This window comes from Lithobates pipiens, unplaced genomic scaffold, assembly GCF_037356315.1.
Source record: "Lithobates pipiens isolate NorthernLeopardFrog02 unplaced genomic scaffold, aLitPip1_a1.2 Scaffold_16, whole genome shotgun sequence".
NCBI lineage: Eukaryota > Metazoa > Chordata > Amphibia > Anura > Ranidae > Lithobates > Lithobates pipiens.
In genome coordinates, this window is record NW_027507748.1 from 413738523 (window position 1) to 413759850 (window position 21328).

The following is a 21328-nucleotide window of genomic DNA, read 5'->3' on the forward strand; positions in this document are numbered from 1 at the left end:
TAGTAAAATACTTAAGACATTCTTTATTGTACACAAAGGCTGTCAGGCCTTCATTTACACACTAAAACGATTTATTCAGTTTTTTTAATTCAGATATACAACATATTGAAGAGCTTTATGGATGCTAAAGCATAATTTCCAATATAAATAATAGCAATAATAATAAAATAAAAAATTATATGAATCTGTAATTATTAAAGCAATGGGGATAAACAAAAAATTAGGAATCAAATTCCCCCTATGTTGCCATGATAAAAAACAACTATTTAACCAATTATTTAACTATGTAACTGGTTAACCAATTAACCATGTATAACTTTAAGACCTATAGGCAGCATATAAATGCACATTGAAAGTCCAACTTCGGCAGCATTTATGCACCCACGCCACATGTTATCGATCATTTTTATTATTAACAATAGGGATGCACCGAATGGGTTTTTTGGTGCCGAAACCAATACCACAAATGAAAAATACACTAGGCCGAAAACCGAAACCGAAACAGCACCGATACCGAAAATGACTGTTTTTAAAAAATATTTTTATACAGGAGATGGTCAGAGACTGGGGACATGGTACGGGAGGTGGTCAGAGACTGGGGACATGGTACGGGAGGCGGTCAGAGACTGGCGGCATGGTACAGGAGGCGGTCAGAGACTGGCGGCATGGTACAGGAGGCGGTCAGAGACTGGCGGCATGGTACAGGAGGCGGTCAGAGACTGGCGGCATGGTACAGGAGGCGGTCAGAGACTGGCGGCATGGTACAGGAGGCGGTCAGAGACTGGCGGCATGGTACAGGAGGCCGTCAGAGACTGGCGGCATGGTACAGGAGGCCGTCAGAGACTGGCGGCATGGTACAGGAGGCCGTCAGAGACTGGCGGCATGGTACAGGAGGCCGTCAGAGACTGGCGACATGGAACAGGAGGTGGTCAGAGACTGGCGGCATTGGTACAGGAGGTGGTCAGAGACTGGCGACATTGGTACAGGAGGTGGTCAGAGACTAGCGACATGATAAAAGAGATAAGTGTGTTGTCCCCTGTGCAGCCAGTGTGTTGTCCCCCGTGCAGCCAGTGTGTTGTCCCCCGTGCAGCCAGTGTGTTGTCCCCCGTGCAGCCAGTGTGTTGTCCCCCGTGCAGCCAGTGTGTTGTCCCCCGTGCAGCCAGTGATGCAGCGAAGAGAGCCGCCTCCGCCGTCTGGTTCAATAGAGAGCCGGGAACATCACGGCTTTAATTTCAATAGCTGTGTTCCCCCGTCGCGTGCCGTCGCATACAGCCCCTCCCCCTTGTCCAGGGAACTGTGATAGACAGATCACCCATCCAATCTGGATGGGTAATCTGTCTATCACAGTTCCCCGGACAAGGGGGAGGGGCTGTATGCGACGGCACGCGACGGGGGAACACAGCTATTGAAATTAAAGCTGTGATGTTTCCGGCGCTCTACTGAACCAGACGGCGGAGGCGGCTCTCCTGCGTTATAGATCTCCCATGATGGGTGGCACCAGGGGCGGTGCTCCGCCCCCACCCAGGCCCCGCCCCATTTTCGGCTCAATTATCGGCCGTTTTTTCCTTTCGGCAAATTGCCGAAAAGGGAATTTTCGGGCGATATATTTCAGCGGCCGAAATTTCAGTGCATTCCTAAATCATATAGCACCGACAGTTTACGCAGCGCTTTACAATGTAGAGGGGAGACAGCACAATTACAGTACAATACAGAAGGGACAGGAGGGCCCTGCTCGTAGAGATTACATTCTAAAGGGAGGGGTGTGGTGGTACAAAAGGTAATAGATGTGGGGAATTATTTGATGTGGTTGTTAGGTGAGTGTGGGATAGGCTTCCCTGAATAAGTGAGTTTTCAGGAATTATTATTAGTAAGTTAAATATTATTAACACCATAATTCCTTCCTCTCTCAGAAGCCAGAATGCTCTTCTGCTGTCCAACACTCCTAAATGTGGGACAGTCCTCACTGACCTCCCATACAATACAGGATTGTATGTGATGACTCTAGAGAGCTACAATTGTCCAGGCAGAGAAGGCAAGCAGCTTCAGGTAATGATCATCTGGCCGGCAATTCCTCTCCTCTCTTCCCCTGCACAGATAGGCTGCATTGGTGGGCATCGGTGGACACAGGCTGCATTCGTGGGCATCGACCTCTGGGAGTTACATTGAAGTCAAAGATCCATATGGAAACTATCTGAGGAAAAAACCTAATTGAGGGGGGCAATATCCATCGGCTAGGAATTGGGATAGAATCCCTGGACCCCCCTTTCTCTGACTGCTTGATTTGCTGTTTACCTTACAGCAGTAAGGTAAGGGGCCATTCTACCTGGTGTGCCGTGTATACTGGAGACACAGGAATCACAAAACACGATTGCTGGCACCTGCTTTTTGAGAAGCACTGAATAAGTCACTGAGCACCTTTTTCCAGTTCACATATAGACTGTTTTATTTACTTATATATATTTTGTTTATCTATTAAGAAGATTACGGATTTAACAATCACTGGTCACTTTATTTAATTTCACTAAAGATTGTATTTTACAAACTTTTTGTGTTTAAGTATACATAATGAATTGCACGTCTTAATATAAGATATTTTTTACTTTATGGAATATTTTTTCCTTCTACTTGAAGTTATTTATGTTTATATATAACACATGATTTCTGGAATTTATGTTTTATAACACATTGGATACTCTGTGTTTTTTTGGATTAACTTGGTGGAGCAAGATACAATTTAATTTAATTTTTTTTTTTTTCTCTCTCTTGCTGTTATAAATATGTCACCCATTTAATACTATCAACAAAGCACTAGACACCTTAACCACTTGGGGACCGCCCACCGGGGATGTACGTGATTTTTTTGAAGAGGGATATCTCGGTAACGGCAGCAGCTGCTGCCACAACCGAGATGTCCATCTCTTCAGGCGGCGGTCCTCTGTATGATAACGGTGGTCTCCGTGGCGGATTCGCCGCGAGATCACCGCTATCGGCGGCGGGAGAGGTGCTCCCCCCCTCCCGCCGCCCTCCCGCACCTTCCGCCGCTTACCGGAGCCGTCGGTAGCGGCGGAGGCGATCGGGTCCTTCCATCTGCTGGGCATAGAGACAAGTGAGGCTAAGATGGCCCCCACTCGTCTCTATACCATAGCAGGGCGGAAGCGACGTCAAAACGTCACTTCCGCCCATACCTCTTAAAGGTATATTTTTTTTTAAATGTCAGATTTTCTTTTTTTTTTTTCTTTTTTATTTTTTTTTTTGTATTTTAGCCCAAATATGAGATCTGAGGACTTTTTGACCCCAGATCTCATATTTAAGAGGACCTGTCATGCTTTTTTCTATTACAAGGAATGTTTACATTCCTTGTAATAGGAATAAAAGTGATCCATTTTATTTTTTTTTTAAAAACAGTGTAAAAATAAATAAAATCAATTAAAATAAATAAGAAGAAAAAAAAAACATTTTTAAAAACACCCCGTCACGACGAGCTTGCGCACAGAAGCGGGCGCATACGTGAGTAGCGCCCGCATATGAAAACGGTGGTCAAACCACACATGTGAGGCATCGCCGCGATCGGTAGAGCGAGAGCAATAATTCTAGCCCTAGACCTCCTCTGTAACGCAAAAAATGCAACCTGTAGAATTTTTTAAATGTCGCTTATGGAGATTTTTGAGGCTAAAAGTTTGACGCCATTCCACGAGCGGGCGCAATTTTGAAGCGTGACATGTTGGGTATCAATTTACTTGGCATACCATTATCTTTCACAATATAAAAAAAAATTGGGCTAATTTTACTGTTGTCTTATTTTTTTATTCAAAAAAGTGCATTTTTTAAAAAAAAAGTGCGCTTGTAAGACCGCTGCGCAAATACGGTGTAAAAAAAAAGTATTTCAATGACCGCCATTTTATTCTCTAGGGTGTTAGAAAAAAAACAATATAAAATGTTTGGGGGTTCTAAGTAATTTTCAAGCAAAAAAAACAGTTTTAAACATAAAAAAAAAAAAAACTGAAAAAGAGGCCTGGTCCTTAAGTGGTTAATTTGCATCTAAGATAGGGTAGCTGGTTTTTAGATAGAATTAATTTTTCTAGTACAAGACACTTTAATTATATTTAGTTCAGGTAGCGCAACACCATCTGTTTGATTTCTAATTTACTATCTGGGGGTTAGGGTTCATACCCCTGCCGGTAGTTTGCTGCAGCCTACCCTTATAAATAGTTTAGGCCCTTGACGACAGCGCGGGGATACCCTAATTCAAATCAGCTTCAGGTAATGATCACACAAAGAGAAGTAAGCCTGGAGTTGCAAGGAATGGGTTGCTATTTGCACTTATTCCCCCTACCCCTCCAGAAGTATTACAAAAGCATTTAACCTATGCAATGCAGGTGAGGGTGGGGGGGCGGGGGGATAGGTACATGTTTACATTTAAAAGAAGCTTGGAGTTGGGCTTTAGGGGTGCTGCCATTCATCAGATCTGTACACAGAATTGTGCATGGAACACCAGATACACGAAGCAACATTATCAACTTCTACATTATGCTTGACAGATTTTAAACAAAAGACTTTAAGGTGAAATGTAAATGCAAAAATGTGTCTTCATACTATAACAGGTAAAAAAAAAAACTTACTTTGTTCAAGTATAAATCATTGCCTAATCGGATGCATTGCACTTCAGGCTTTGGATAGCCATCTACCTCATACAGGATTGTTTTCGACCTTCCATCAGCATTTGTCTTTTTTGAGAGTTTAATCCGTGGTTTTCCTAAAAGGGCCAAATCAAATTATGCATTAACAGTAAAATATACTCACTGAAGAAATATATAAGCTATAAATGCATATAAAATTGCACATATATAGGTGACCATATTGTGCCTCGATAAGACGATCAGGGCCGGTGTTAGACCATTTTACACCCTGGGCAAAACCAGCTACCTGCACCCTACCCCAAAAAAAATAAAGGTGCAAATGCAGCCTGTGCAGGGGTGACTTCTGACCTCCTTGCCAACATTAGCTCTGTGTGGAGACTGATTGGAAGCTTGGAGAAAGTGAGACTCTTGGCAGCATGGCTTGTGCGGCACCTTATTGGCTGGATGCCTCTTCACAGATTAGCTGACGTTTTGCTGGAGACAGCTTTTTCTTTAGCTAACATCATCCAACCCTGCAGCGGTATGCGGAATGTCGGTGCAGCGTGTGGGGGACAGGGCAGCCATCTGAAATTTTGGGGCCCCTTACACAGTTTTAGGCCTGCCCTTACATCAGAGTTTACCCCTTTTATCAGGGCCTTAAGAGTCCCCTTTCCTTAAATCAGGGTCCCCTGAGTTTGCCCCCTTACATCAGAGACCCCACTTTCATTAGGGTCCCAAAAGTTTTCCCTTACATTAGGATCCCATAGCCCCCCTTACATCAGGGTCCCCCAGAGCCCCCCTCCTTAAATCAGGGTCCCAGAGTTCCCCTTTCTTAAATCAGGGACCCTAGATTTCCCCCTTTTATCAGAGTCCCCCTTTCATTAGGCTCCCAAAGTTTCCCCCCTTAAATCATGGTCCCTAGAGCTCATTCCCTTTCAATGGGGTACCCAAACCTAGAAGGAAAAAGCAGTGGGGTGAGGAGAGTGGAGAGGTTTAAGAGAATAGCTGGAGTAGTGAAAGGGGGTGGGGGAGGGAGTATTGTGAAAACCCCAGCTTAAATCAGGATTCATTGCTTCTCTTTGCAGCAGTCTGCTACAGGACAGGTGGAAGCTGGAAGGCTGGGCACTGGGGCCGGATAGTTTTGGAGGAGGAACTCTCTCCTCCTCTGAATGCTGGGGCTTGGGGGAGGGGCAAGCATGTGATTGGTTGCTACCACATGGGCGGTCCTAGCAACTAAACCCTATCACTGAGAACAACAGGAGGAGGTGGATGCTGTCAGCCGAAATAATCAAGGACAGCTGTGACTGCTGCACAGCCTGCTCTGTTGCTGTAGTACCGGCAATGAAGACACTGTATTTTAGCAATGAAGTTTACCAACCTTCTACAGTAAGGCTTAGTGTCTTTTTTCTTCTCAGACCATCAACTTCCAAAAGGCTGGTCTCACATTCATAAACACCTGAATCTCTGTATTGTAAATTTGAGAATGATGGCTGTGCAAGGATTTTTTGGTTCTGTCAAAAAAAAAAGAAAATGCCAGTTTAACTCTGGTTTACAATATTTATGTTGTTAGGCTAAAAAATAATAACAGATAAATGGCAACCAAAATAAAAGTAGAGAAGAGCAGAGCAGAGAAGATGTGGTAGACAGATGACTAACTGCAATTTTTTGGTTCCTTAACATTTGTATATATTAGTGAAATTCTGTGAGGGGTTATCCCATTCCAGCCATATACTTAAAGTGGTTGTAAACCCTTACAACACACTTTGACCTACAGGTAAGCCTAGATTAAGGCTTACCTGTAGGTCCAAGAAATATCTCCTAAACCTACACAGTTTAGGAGATATTTGCCGAAAGACAGGCACCGCTGTCTATGGTGCATGCGCCGTAGTCAGCGGCGCGCAAGCGCACTGAGCGTGGCACCGTCAATGGCGAATATGCCGCGCGTGGCGGCTCCCGTGCGCATGCGCGTGGCGGCTCCCGTGCGCATGCGCGTGAGTGACGTCATCGCGGCTTCGCCGAATGACAGCAGCGGAGCAGCGAGACCCACCGAGAAGATGGATGCGCCGGACTACAGGGGACAGCGGTGACATCGCTGGCTCCTGTGTCAGGTAAGTGACACATAATGGACTACTATGCGATGCATAGTAGTCCATTATGCTTTACCTTTGCAGGGAATGAAAGAGGAAGTAAACTCATCAGGGTTTACTTCCTCTTTAATATACTCTCCAGCAGTTTAGCTGTACTTTTATAAGAACACTGGCTCTTCTATGAAAATCTCAAGTTTCAAAATGCAGACTTTACTGTCTCAACACACTGATATCACTATGCAAAATTGCTTTAGGAGTGGCAATAGACCTGCACTAATTTACAAGATATATTCATTGTTGTCTAATCCAGGAAATATAACAGATTTGCAGTCTTTTTGTTTTGAAGTCTAGCCAATGGATGGTAGGTAGAATAAGGCTTCTAAGCATTTAACCACTTCCTACCCCACCCATAGTCATATAACGTCCTGGGCTGCCATCTAGGGGGCGCGTGCGTCACTCGGGAGCCGGTGCTTGTGCTCGGCGGTCGCGATGTCCACCGGGGCACCCGCGATTGCTGGTAACAGAGCCTGGACATGGATCTGTGTGTATGTAAACACACAGATCCACATCCTGTCAGGGGAGAGGAGACCGATTGTGTGTTCCCAGTACAAAGGAACACTAATCGGTCTGCTCCCCTTATGAGTCCCCTCTCCCTACAGTTAGAAACACTCCCTAGGTAACACATTTAACCCCTTGATCGCCCCTTAGTGTTAACCTCTTCCCTGCCAGTGACATTTATACAGTATGCATTTTTATAGCACTGATCGCTGTATAAATGTGAATGGTCCCAAAATAGTGTCAAAAGTGTCCGATGTGTCCACCGCAATGTCACAGTCATGATAAAAATCGCAGATTGCCGCCATTACTTTCATGAAAATGCCCTGTATTGAAGTGGTTAAGCTATGTTCAGCTTTCTGCTGGGAAAAAAGTGCACATAATGAATTATAGAAGTCTATCACAAATCAATCTTGCTTAAAGCACTGCTTCCTAAAGTTTGGGGTATGTACGTACCACTAACAGAAACTGCTCTCACTGTAAGTGGTTCTGAAAACCAAAATTGCCTTATATGAAAATATGCTAATTTCCAGTTGCAAATAATGGAAGAGGCATGTCAGTTTAATATACAAACTGAAACTGCCCCCATGGGTATGAGCATGTGTAGACATTCAGAGATAATGCTGCCCTGATAAAATACACTAGTATAGTTAACTCTAAAGAACTGCAAAAGAGTAGCACACAACATTTGAAAAACCTTGGCTTACAGAAATTAGTTTCCATCAATCTAACTACACTCTGATACTAAAACATTTTGGGTGGTATGATGACAAAACCTTACATAATGTTTTATGTAAAAGGACGGCGCACAGTTAATAAAAAAAAGAAAAAACAGAAAGAAAACCAAGCTTACCTTCATCCACGTGACTGAAACATTTTTACTAGCAGAAGGAATGCATGAAACAGAAAGACTGTCTCCAACTTGTTTAGTTATTTCTCCACTGGGTGTAAGTGACAAATCCAAATCTGAAACAAGGCAAAAAAACACCAAAAATGAATTAAAATAATTAAATATATATTCAAAAAGAAAAAATAATAATAAGCAAATTTGCACTTAGTTAAAATAACCTGGTTTTATTTTCTTCAACAAATCTAAAACCGTAAAAAGATCCAAAAGCAAAGCATGACAGCAACTTTGAAGACCTACATCATACAATTTTTATACAATAAATTATATTCTGAAATTCTACTGCTAGTGGAGAGATCTTTTATGTGAGCTTGTTATATGGGTATCTAAGAAAAGCACACTGACATTCTGAGGTGTGTTTTGTCTTTGGCTGACTGTCATGTTTATTAATGGAATGAATTTAGAAACAGTCATGGGAGTGGATTTACCCTGCCCTACATCTATATTCTTTGTAATTGATGTGCTTGCCATAAAAGGCTAGGTATATAAAAGGGCTGTCCGGTCTAATGCTCAGAGTTTCAGGTCACTGCCTTTCTTTGTGTCAATCACAAAAGACAGACTACATTTTATCCTGCATATATCTTCTAGTTGTCAAAGCTTTCTCATTCCTTCCTTGTAACTCTTACTTTAGCTGACTAGAAAATACAGGTCTGATATTTTTCAGTTATTTAACCTAATTAAGGCATTTTACATTTTCCTAAATCACAATAACTGTGCTTAAAGTATGCAACAAGTGATACTAGGTCCAAGATATGCTGCGCTCACAACTGGACTTAGGTAGAGTAATAGTGAAAAGAATTGTGCAGTATCTGAAAACAACCAGACTTTTTGTAAAATCAAATCAAAATATTATTTCCCGTAGACTGGAAATCATAAGAGCATATTTTATAACAACAACACAAATTTTATTATTTTTTAAAATCCATTTTTCCCATTGATTTTGTGTTTTCCTCTTTTTTTTATATGCAGCAAACAATAAAATCTAAGCTGTGCAAGTATTCCTAACTGCTACAATCATAATAGCATCTTCAGTACACAATGACTTATAGTCTAGATTACAGCCTACAAGATGTCTAACAGATAGGGAATAACTTGCTTATACAAGCTGAAGATAGCATCAGTTATGGAGCACTAAATACTCTTTCATGTTCTAAAGAGCAAAGCCTCAAGTGTCTAGACATTTAGCCCATTTTCAAAATGGAAAGAGCTTTTACATTCATATGTTACTTTACTTTCCAAGCACAAATAAAGAATTTCAGCATTTTATCAGCTGAATGAAGTGAACCTACATTTGTGCAGATATTTTTATGTCATACATATTCACTTCTTCTGTATATCTCCATTGTAGGATTTAGCAGGACTGATTTAAATATGGGTTTTGTTCTTTCAAAATCTATATTGTATTGAAGTCATTTGTTCCAATATGATATTAATCATAATTCAGCATGTTAAAGTGTGTATGTACCATACTAATTTAATACTGGAAGAAGACCTAAGCATACCTTTTATAAAACCTGAATGATATTTCCTTGTTTACACAAATCTTCTTCCCATTTTTTTTTTACCAATAGAGGATGCCTGACTGGAAATGGTGTTAATAAAAGTACCTATAGGTCAGACTCTATTGATTGCTCTATGATTATATATGCTTGGCTTAACTGAGCATACACATTTATGTCTGGACGTATGAGAGAAAAGCATGAAAGGGGAGAAAGCTCTAGCTTCTTTAGCTGTGGCATAAACATTTTTTAAATGATTTTATCTCCCTGGAAAACAATTGATCCACAACTGCTATAAACATGAGATGGTTGACTGATTGAGTGTAGTCTTTGGAAACAAATTTCAATCTTTGTCAACCCCATCAAGTAAAGGTCAAATGTCTGTGTTTTACAAGATGATAACAATGACATGCCATCAGCCATGACTATTTTGGGAAAGAGAGATTGGGATGGGTTAGAAAGCCTCGTCCATTCATTATTTTCTCACTTATAAGCTGACATTGCATGCGTTCTGCAGAATGTGTTGTTACATCTCACCATAGGCCACAGTCACCCAAGGAAACCATTCTTTTTTCAGAGACTAGTCCATAAACAGAAACCTTCTACTCTGTATTGACTTTTTAGCATTGACTGATTTCCGATGATAACCATATTTGTATTTTTAACTTCAATGGCAATGGAGAGAATAAGAGGCAATTTGTGAACTGTGTGTGCTGTATCTGTAGCTTGGCTTTAAGGACTCTTTCAGATTAAATTCATATCAATAAAAGTTTCATGGGCTTACTATGGATTAATCGACTCTGTATGCTGTAAATGTGTGGCTGCAAATTAGGAGTACAAAATATTTTATTCGCACAGCCCAAAGGTAAAAAGTTAAAGATCATAAACCATGCTCCATGTACTATGGGTCAGCAATTTGTAACAAATCAGGGCTAAGCACTAGGATTTTAATTTCTATATAATAAATGTTGGTAAATTCACCACCTAGTTTGTCTATGCTGATGGTGTATAAAAAAAAGAGCAACAGGTCTTATAGTGGGGAAAACCAAACTCACCCTGAATGTTGAATGTAAAAACAGATACTTTCCTAGGCTCTTATTTTTTTTATTTTATTCTTTACACAATCAAAAGCTTTTAATTATGAGACTAACATAAAGAAAACATAACAAATACAAAAACATATTTTATGTTCATATATTGTATTGCAATTTTATAATAGTTACATTATTTGCTCTGTAAAATTGCTTTTAAATAAGCTATAAAAGGCAGTTCATCTATTGAAACCTTTTTATTTTCAACAGTTCCAATTATCTTTTTATCCAAACCACAAAGAAATACTGGACAGCAAGAAAAAGATCACTCTAATTTTTAATCAATGATCATATAGGACAGTTTTGTGGAAAACGAGTAGGCATATTAGACCTGTGTTAACGTGCCATCCCGGACTTTGAACAATTAAATTACTGTCTTGATTAATGCTTTGCTTGGTTTCTTGTTCGACCATTCCTGCCCAGCCTAATCATTACAATTTTAGGAGCTCCATGGGTTAGGTTTCCATTTTTTTTTTTAGGTTAGGTTTCCATTTTTTTTTAATTTAGTGGCCTGCACATCTTCCACAGACTTTATGAGGATATGCCACTCTGCTAGATTTTTAAGTCAACTTTTTATATTACAAAATAGAAAAGAAGTGGAAAAATTCACAACTTCAGGTCGGGAATGGAGTCAGGAATTCCCAAGGAATGTAAAATAGTAGCATTTGGCTCAATCCACCAGACTCTGCCTATGACTTATACATGATGTCAAGATGTACCAACTCTTGAAATCAATATGATACAAATAAAGTGGAGCCTGGCCCTTAATATTACAATCAACACAGGGAGCAAAACATGTTATGTTAAAATTTAAAGTAAAAGCCCTGCCCTTAACAACTATTAGAAAGATGGCAACATTATATACTGTAAATATTAAACTCCATAGCTAGCCTGCAACTGAGCATTACAAATTAAACTAAGATGTTTTCACAATAAATCAAAACTAATTTAGATTTGAGATCTAGATATTTAGATGTCAAGCACAAATAACATTGACATTAATTAAAAATACATTTTTAACATACATAAGAAAATATAGCCCTTAATAAGCCATATTTTAGTTAAAATTCATACCCATAATATCTGCCCACTTAAGACCATAAAGCTGAAATAATAATTAACAAATTGCAATCAAATAAACCCATGTATTTCAATTACCTAGAAGCCAAACAGTAAAACTTTAAGCAAATGGCAAACCAATTTATGGTCTGAAATAAAATAAAGGTTTACTTACAATGTACTGTTACCATTGTTGAAGCAATCATGATTTTATTTAACAAAGAACATTTATAATCTCCAGTTGCATTTCTTTTTATGTCAGTTATATGGTAGGCACTTGAACTACGTATCCCCTCTTCCTGACCCTAGGAAAAAAATAAAAATAAACGTCATTACATATACGTAAACTAGATCAGGAAAATAATTAGCTTAAAGGGAAAAAATTACTTTAACATGGACCTAAGCTTAAAACTTGAAGATTTTTTGTTTTAGGGAACATCTAGAAATGTTAAATGTAACCAAGCAGTTTCCCGACAAAATCCTCCTAAGAAAACTCCTGTGCCTTCAGCCCTGTAGCTGTACAGTATACCAGCAGTGTGAGGCACTGCTGAACCTCATTATTAGTCTGTTGGTATTTGGTAATACAGTTGTATGCAAAAGTTTAGGAACCCCTGACAATTTCCATGATTGTCATTTATAAATATTTGGGTGTTTGGATCAGCAATTAAATTTTGATCTATCAAATAACTGAAGGACACAGTAATATTTCAGTAGTACCTTAAAAACAAGGTAAAAAGTCCAGTTTTGCTGCACTTTGGAAGCGCTGTCCATTCACTGCAATGGGCAGGGCAATTTGGGAGTGCTATTTACATCTCTCCCAACCTGCTACAAAGATACTGCTTGCAGGACTTTTCATAATGTCCCGCAAGCGCACCGCCCCAGTGTGAAAAGCCACACTGCAATGAATGGGAGGCAGGTTTCAGGTGCTTTTCAGAGGCCATTTCTAGCGCTAAAGCGCTTGAAAACCACCTCAGTGTGAAAGGCGTCTTAGAGCACCTCCACTTTCAATGACTGTGCACAAGAGGCCCCTTTGGACAGCAGCATTGTCATTCTCGGCGAGAGGGGAGTGTTAGATGTACTACCAGATTTAAATACACTAACACATTGAAGTCAAACTACAGCTAACACTGGAGATAAAGGTTTTACATAAATAAATAAAAGATGATCATTGTAATCACCCCTGTCAGTGGTAAACGGTTTGCCCCATCCCTGTAGCTGCATGACAGCATGTTCTTTTGAAAACAACAGACTTACTGGCTGGATTAAAAAAAAGCTAAAAAGAAAAGAAAGAAAGCCTAAAAAGAAAACTAAGCAGCCATCTGTAAGTTGCAATATAATAAAGGTTTGCTTTTGAGTTTAATACTGCTTTAATTTCTCTTTAATGGATCACATCCCCAATGTCCATTTGGAGGTACAAGAGGGTAATGTATACCGGGTGTTTGAACCATTAATGCCTCTATTTTACTACCCAGGTAGGCTTTGCCTCATGTTTAGTAGGGATACACAGTGGTTGTAGCTTGTACAAATGCACCATTGCAAAAAGGACTTTAAATGGCAGATTTCTATGTTATATAGCTGGATGGTCCCTTTGAGGCAGTACTTAATGCACTGATCTAGACTCCAGTTTGTTTCTCATGTTCACATTTCTATTAGTGGTTATACTGTGTTGATCTTCTTGTAACCTGTTCTGCCTATTCTTGTATAAATAGCATAAAAACATATTCCTGACAAGACTTCTGTAACCAAAAAATAGACTCTCTGTTGTATATTTTATAACTACTACAGTCAATAAACTCTCCAGCATGTTATCCTATGTGTCCAAGCACACATAGGCTGTCATCAACTGTTTTTGGCTGGGGCTTTTTTGGCTGTAAAAAAAAACTAGTGGGTTCTGAGAGAAGTTTTTCAGCTGTAAAAACGCCAATAAACGCTGCTAAATGCTCAAAAATGCAGCTCACCAATATTTAATGATTTTGATCCCATTGTTTTTTTTTAAAAAGGAATGCTAAAAACCGCTAACGCTAAAAAAACGCTATTGCAAAAACGCTGCCAAGCTATTGGCATTTCTATAACGTTCTTATAATGTCCAGTGTGCATGAAGCCTAAAGATTAATGTGATTTGTTAATTCTAAAACTTGCCCTGCCATGTGACATATATTTTATTAATAGGCCTGCTACAATAGTTAAAGTTGAAGGAAAGCATTTTGTGTCTATTGAGACCGGGATGGAATCCTCCATTTAAGCCACAAATAAAACACTTGGTTTGGAATCCTGTCTTAGTTAAATATTTGTGCAAACCTAGGCAAAATGTTAAAATTGAACGAATCAATCTGGGAATTGTGGCAAGTCACTTATATCACCAAATCTGAATTTGTATACATAACTGATTACATTCCCGAAAGTTTACAGAATACGTGAACCTTTAACTCAGGTGATACAAAGCAAATTTGATCCAGGCCATGATATACAAGCTATTTAACACAGTTATGTAAAGGAGTATAGAAATATGGCAATACAGGGGTTGATTTACTAAAGGAAAATAGACTGAGCACTTTTCAAAGCGTAGTTGCACTCTGCAAGGGCAGTTGCTCCAGAGCTTAGCAATGATGTAAAGCTTCACTTTGCAAAGAATACCCAATCACGAGCAAGGAATATAAAAAACAAAACAAAAAAAAACAGCATTTTGGCCTGCACATGATTGGATGATGAAAGTCAGCAGAGTTTCTGCTCATTTACTAAATTGTGGAGCAACCGCACTTGCAGAGTGCAACTACACTTTAAAAAGTGCTCAGTCTATTTGCCTTTAGCAAATCAACCCCATAGTCTCAATGGGGGTTATTTACGAAAGGCAAATCCACTTTGCACTTGGAAGTGCAGTCGCTCTAAATCTAAGGGGTAGATCTCAATGAGTGGAAGCTCTGCTGATTTTATCATCCAATCATGTGCAAGCTAAAATGCTGTTTTTTAGTCTCCTTGCATGTCCCACTCGGATCTACAGCGACTTTACTTTCAAGTGCACTTGCAGTGCAAAGTGGATTTTCCTTTAGTAAATAACCCCCAATGTGCTTTGTAGCATTAGAACAAGTATATGTACCTGTTTTGTAGGACTTGGCAAAGGAGGGCTGCATTTGCATAGTGACTAGTCTCTGCATCAATACAGTGAATTGCTTGGATACACGCAAGGATAGAAAACAGTAATGAAAATTCACTTTTGTTCCCACTTTCTTTTTTTCATTTTTCATCAACAGGCTTTTTATTCCTACAGTGTAGGTAAAGCAGGGTTAAGAAGTTTAGACACCTTTCAAAGTTTGTATTGCTGTCTGTGTCCCTGTTTGGTTTTCTATTGCTGTCAGTGACAATTGTCATTGAAACAGAACGTATTGGGAAATCCCAAATTTTTGAGTTGTCACCAGAGCAAGAGGTGAGGGAAAATCTTCCAAATGGGACACCTGTTCCTAAGACAACTCTCTAAGATGGGAATTCTGTTCACTTTTCCTCATTTATTCTTCTTGCTTCTCCAGAAGATGAAGTGAAGGGGATCTCCTTAGCGGAAAAAACCCAGAAAAAAAAAAAAAACAGAAAAAAAAACACCTGCTATTTGTTGTAACCCTTTTTAACTCTTTCTAAAAATATTAATAAAAACAGTAAAAAAAAATACTATAGTAATTATTGAGACTTTATGTAATAATTGCTAGATGACTTTGAAGTGGACTACAGTTTCAGCGTTGTATATATTTTAGGGGGAAATAACTTTTTAGGACAAGGGTTGGTCTACACCTAAGTCATGTCTCATTCTCCCCCCCCCCCATCCCCCCATTTAAATTTCTTTTTGCTTTTACAAGATATGAAAGCAGCCAAGGACTGGGGGTACAAAGAGTGGGTGGGGGTTGCGAGTGACATTATTATTTGTAGATTATATATATATATATATATATATATATATTTATATTTAGATAGATATATTTAGATAGATATATTTAGATAGATATATTTAGATAGATATATTTAGATAGATATATTTAGATAGATATATTTAGATAGATATATTTAGATAGATATATTTAGATAGATATATTTAGATAGATATATTTAGATAGATATATTTAGATAGATATATTTAGATAGATAGATAGATGGTACTCTTTCTCGTGTGCAAGATGGCATTTCTACTACATTCTAAAGTGAAGCAACAAATGCCATGTGCAGTAAGGACACCCCCAGACTAGATTTTACAGAGATCCATTGACACAGCAGCCTGTGATAGTATAGGCATATTCACACTGCAGCATGTGATATCAGCTGGAAGATAAATGGGTCAATGTCACATCCAATCAAAGAGTGTGGTACATGACAGTTAGAAAGGTGAAGCAGGATGCCATGCTAACAAGTCCAAAATATCCTACATTCCATTTAACTGCACTTTTAGCTGGTACTCTTCCTGTTGCAATAAACCGTAATGTTAAAATGTTAGTGGTATATTCATAAAATTAGGACAACAATGAATGAAGAGATTCATCCACAGACAGTTTTTCTTTTCATTTCTCTCCCTATTCAATATTTGTTTCATAGAAATCACACCACATTTACCACTTAGCATTATTTTTCCTATAAACATCCATAGGCTCACTTCATTTTAATTTTTTCCTCCTACTTTTAGATGAATAACGATATAAATGTATAATGTAAAAAAAAAATCCTATTTACATCATACCAGTATTACACAGTTTTAGCATAAAAAACTGGTGTACAGAATAAATAGTTGAAATTCCTTTGCAATAGGCTCACATTCCTTCCATTCAAATACTATAAAGGGGCTGTTAGAAATCCAAATACACCACTTGGCAGTGTAGATAACGTATTTTGTAAAAGGCCTATGTGAGCAGGAGCAATGTTGCACAAAAATACTGCACAATTTTTACATCTAAATACTAAAACAATACCAAACAGACAAAGAAAGAGAAAAACTTACTGGAAGGTAAAACAAAAATTCCTCCGGAGGCGGATTGCCATTCCCTATACATTTCAGTGTGATGTTATCTCCCTCTTTTATCGTCTTTTTGGGGGACTGTACATGAATTGTCACCTTCTCTGTGGGATCTGAGAAATGAATGGACATGTTAACACAAATTTATCACACACCATATACAATTTAAATGACTGATTTATATATATTATTTTTGCATTATGAATGGGAAGGCAATTGTTTAATATATCTTTTATACTTGGATTAAAGTTAATGTTTACCTCAGTTCTGGTTCACATTGATAGAATTTCGCACGTGATTTGACATGTCCAATTACATGCCAAATCGGCGGCAATTGCCCGCAAGGAAACCGTCTGAATCATTGCAACGCCGACTTTGAGGCTCCGCACCGATTGCCAAAAGTAGTTTCTGTACTACTTTTGGCAATTTCAGATGCAATTTCAATAGACATCTGTGCAGGAAAAACGCACAGGTGTCTCTGAAATCATCAGACTGACATGCGGGAATGAAATTGTGCGAGTTCAGCTGAACTGTGTGAACCGGGGCTTATACACAGAAAACATTTCCTAATTAAAGGGTAACAAACACGCTTGCGATTAAAAAAAAATATCTTATCTTATCTTTTAATTACTACCTGCTGTATTTCATCTTCTCAGACTGGTGCCGTGAGATTACCCCAAGCAAAAAGTCGTTACATGGCCAAAAAAAAAGGGCCAGTTGATGCACACTCTATAATGGTTATTTTAAGAAATCTTGATATCAGAGTTACCTATTAGTATAAGAAACCAGTGGTTGAATACAAAAATAGAAATATCTGTTCTGGGTGACCTTACTCTTTAATATTTGTAGAGTGCAATGCATTAAGTTTCAAATTTAAACATACAGTATATCCGGAAAGGATTCAAAGAGCTTCACTTTTTTCCACATTTTGTTATGTTACTGCCTTATTCCAAAATGGATTAAATTCATTAGTTTCTTCAAAATTCTAAAAACAATAACCCATAATGACAACGTGAAAGAAATTTGTAAGATAAGAAAAATAAAAAGCAAACAAAAAATAACGTGCATATATATTCACAACCTTTGATCAATACTTTGTTGAAGCACCTTTGACACCAATTACAGCCTCAAGTCTTTTTGAGTATGATGCTACAAGCTTGGCACACCTATTTTTGGGCAGTTTCTCTGGTAGGACCTCTCAAGCGCTGTCAGGTTCGATGGGGAGCATAGGTGCACAGCCATTTTCAGATCTCTCCAGAGATGTTCAATCGGGTTCAAGTCATAAGGACATTCACATAGCTTTCCCGTAGACACTCCTTTGTTATCGTGGCTGTGTGCTTAGGGTCGTTGTTCTGTTGGAAGATGAACCTTCGCCCCAGTCTGAGGTCCAGAGCATTCCGGAGCACACTTTAATCAAGGATGTCTCTATACATTATTGCATTCATATTTCCCTCAGTCCTGACTAGTCTTCTAGTTCCTGCCACTGAAAAACATCCCCACAACATGATGCTGCCACCACCATGCTTCACTGTAGGCATGGTATTGGCCAGGTAATGAGCAGTGTGTAATTTCCTCCAGACATGACACTTGCCATTCAGGCCAAAGAGTTTAATCTTTGTTTCATAGGATCAGAGAATTTTGTTTCTCATGGTCAAAGTCCTTCAGGGGCCTTCAGGTGGGTTGTCAAGTGCCTTTTACTGAGGAGTGGCTTCCGTCTGGCCACTCTACCATACAGACCTGATTAGTGGAGTGCTGCAGAGATGGTTGTTCTACTGGAAGGTTCTCCTTTCCCTACAGAGAAACACTGCAGCTCTGTCAGTGACCATCAGGTTCTTGGTCTCCTCCCCGACTAAGCCTCTTCTCCCCTGACAGTTTGGCCAGGCGGCCTGCTCTAGGAAGATTCAATTGGGAGCTTCAATGCTGCACAAATGTTTCTGTACCCTTCCCCAGATCTGTGCCTTGATATAATCCTGTCTCAGGGGTCTACGGACAATTATTTGGACTTCCAGGTTTTGTTTGTGCTCTGGCATGCACTGTGAATACTTTCCGGAGCCACTGTATTTATGGGATTTACGTGGTCCATTGGGAACAGCACAGCCACTGGTTGAATTCCTTCTTGTCAATCTCAAAGTCTTCTTTTACCAGGACCAGATATGACAATTTCCAAAAGGCAGCTAAGCAGCTCCCTGAAAGCCACACATCATGGATCTGACAGGATTATGGACAAATGAGTATAAGACCTGCGGGAGGGAAGAGTCATTTGAAGCAATAGTAAATGCCACTGTATGATTTATAACTACAGGTAAACCTATAATAAGGCTTACCTGAAGGTACAGTAAGTATCTCCTAAAGGTGTATAGTTTAGGAGATGACCGCTGCATGTACACTGCTCTCTTATTAGAAGACACACTGGAGTATGCCGTCCATTGAGATTGCTGTGCTGCAACCATGTTTTTGCGGCCCGGCCATTCAAAGAAACAAAGAGTGCTAATCTGGAAAGAAGGCCAAGTTAAGATGGAAGTGGTGACAGCGCTCTGCTGGAGCTCTTTGTTTTAAGGTAGGTTTGTTTTTAATGGTGAGCATACTAGTACATTATGGCTTGAACCACCTGGAGGCACAAATTGTTTTTATTTTATTCTTGGAGTTTACTTTAAAGGATAATTGCACAAGAGTATAGTTAACCTTTATTGTGGTCAGCAGTTCAAGAGCTAACCACTGCAAGGGCATACATCCTAAATACGATCACTGAAAATATCAGTTTCACAGAAAAAAAATAATACTTACAGTAAATATTGAATACAGCTGGATCAGAATTCATTGTTGCCAGACCATCTGGCATGTAAAAAGTCACTGCACATGAAAACTGTGCATTTATATCCTCTTTTGTTGACATGTAGGCCAACGTTGATTGCATGCTATGAAGACCACTTGTTGAGTTTTTCTCTTTCCCCCACTCCATATTTACAACTAAAATAAGAAAAACAGATACATAATTACCAATATGGAATATTCTTCTTCAAATTCTCGTATTTAGGGATCTGGCCCCTAAATCAGCATAAACAATGCATTCCATCACTACAGTATATCATCTATGATAAGTTGAAAACTGATCTTGTTCAAATAGATGGCAAGCAAATATTTACCCAAATTTAAGTATATGTTGAACATAATGCAGTGTTAGAAGATGAGTAATACTATCTAGAAGGATTTATTCTTTGAACCCTGGAGTCCATCACATGTTATGGGCAGAAAACCACCAATTTAACTCTAGTTATGGCACTGTGATTTACTAATGCCCCATACACATGGTCGGAAATTCCAACAGAAAAAGTCCGAATGGATTATGTTGCCAGAAAATCCGATTGTGTGTGGGCTCTATCGGACTTTTTCCGTTAGAATTTCTGATGGAAAAAGTTTGAGAGCTGGATCTAAAATTTTCCGACAGCAAAATCCAATCGGACTTTTTCCGATCGTGTATAGAGAATACTGACTGACAAAGTGCCACGCATGCTCAGAATAAATTACAAGACAAAAGCTATTAGTTACTGGCCTCTTTATAGTCCCGTTTTATGTGATTTACATCACCGCGTTCTGAACTGATCAGATTTTCAAACAACTTTGTGCGACCGTGTGTATGCAACACAAGTTTCGGCCAAAATCTGTCAGAAAAAATCCAACGGATTTTGTGGTCGGAATGTCCGACCGTATGTACAGGTCATTAGACTGGAGAGTGCAAAATCAGGTGCAGTTCTACATAGAAACCAGCTTTCAGGTTTTATTGTCAAAGCTTAATTGAACAAGCTGAAGTAAGAAGCTTATTGGCTATCATGCCCGGCTGCACCAGATTTTGCACTCTCCAGTTTTAGTAAATCAACCCCATCGCTTAGTAACAAATTTCTTTTAGACTACTTTCACACTGGGGCGGGCTGGCGTCGGTGGTAAAGTGGAGCTATTTTTAGCGGTGCTATTCAGCCGCTAGCAGTGTAGTTTTAACTCCCTTTCTAGTGGCCAAAAAAGGACTAAAAACGCTCGTAAAGGGCCGCTGAAGCGGGTAGGGACTCTTTAGGAGCAGTGTATACACTGATCCTACAGTGCTGCAAAGATGCGGCTTGCAGGACATTTTTTACCATCCTGCAAGCGCACAGCTCCAGTGTGAAAGTACAGGAGAGGCACTTTACAGGTGCTATGCTTAGCACTGTAGCGCCTTTAAAGTGCCTCAGTGTGAAATTAGACTTAGGCCTCATGCACAGAGGACATTTTGCAAACTCTCTTAGAAGTCTTTCCTCCTGGCAGCAGCATTTTGGGAAAAAAAACCCCAGACTTTTCACTTGATGTATGGTAAAACAATTTCACGATAAAAAGTATACCCTTCAAAGTACTACAGAAATACGAAAAATGTTAAAGTCCAATAAAATTTTCAGATGAAATCAAATAAAACAGGTTGCAGGTGAATGAAAACTCAAAAGGTGTGCCCCCTCACAGCACGCTCCGGAGAAAGACATCTGCTCTCCTTGTGTACTCTATCTGCAG

At 39.4% G+C, this 21328-nt stretch overlaps 1 protein-coding gene across 4 annotated transcripts in view; it reads right to left on the reverse strand.

Annotated features, from left to right (window-relative positions):
* Positions 1 to 21328, reverse strand: part of ALCAM (activated leukocyte cell adhesion molecule) — a 153232-nt gene that overhangs the window by 39546 nt on the left and 92358 nt on the right. For all 4 annotated transcript variants that reach the window (XM_077482460.1, XM_077482459.1, XM_077482462.1 and 1 more), the window contains exons 6-11: positions 19583 to 19765; positions 16784 to 16911; positions 11990 to 12119; positions 8112 to 8224; positions 5995 to 6127; positions 4620 to 4753 (exon numbers count right to left, since the gene is read on the reverse strand). In XM_077482460.1, coding sequence (XP_077338586.1) covers positions 4620 to 4753; positions 5995 to 6127; positions 8112 to 8224; positions 11990 to 12119; positions 16784 to 16911; positions 19583 to 19765 — 821 coding nt within the window. The remainder of the gene's footprint in view (positions 1 to 4619; positions 4754 to 5994; positions 6128 to 8111; positions 8225 to 11989; positions 12120 to 16783; positions 16912 to 19582; positions 19766 to 21328) is intronic.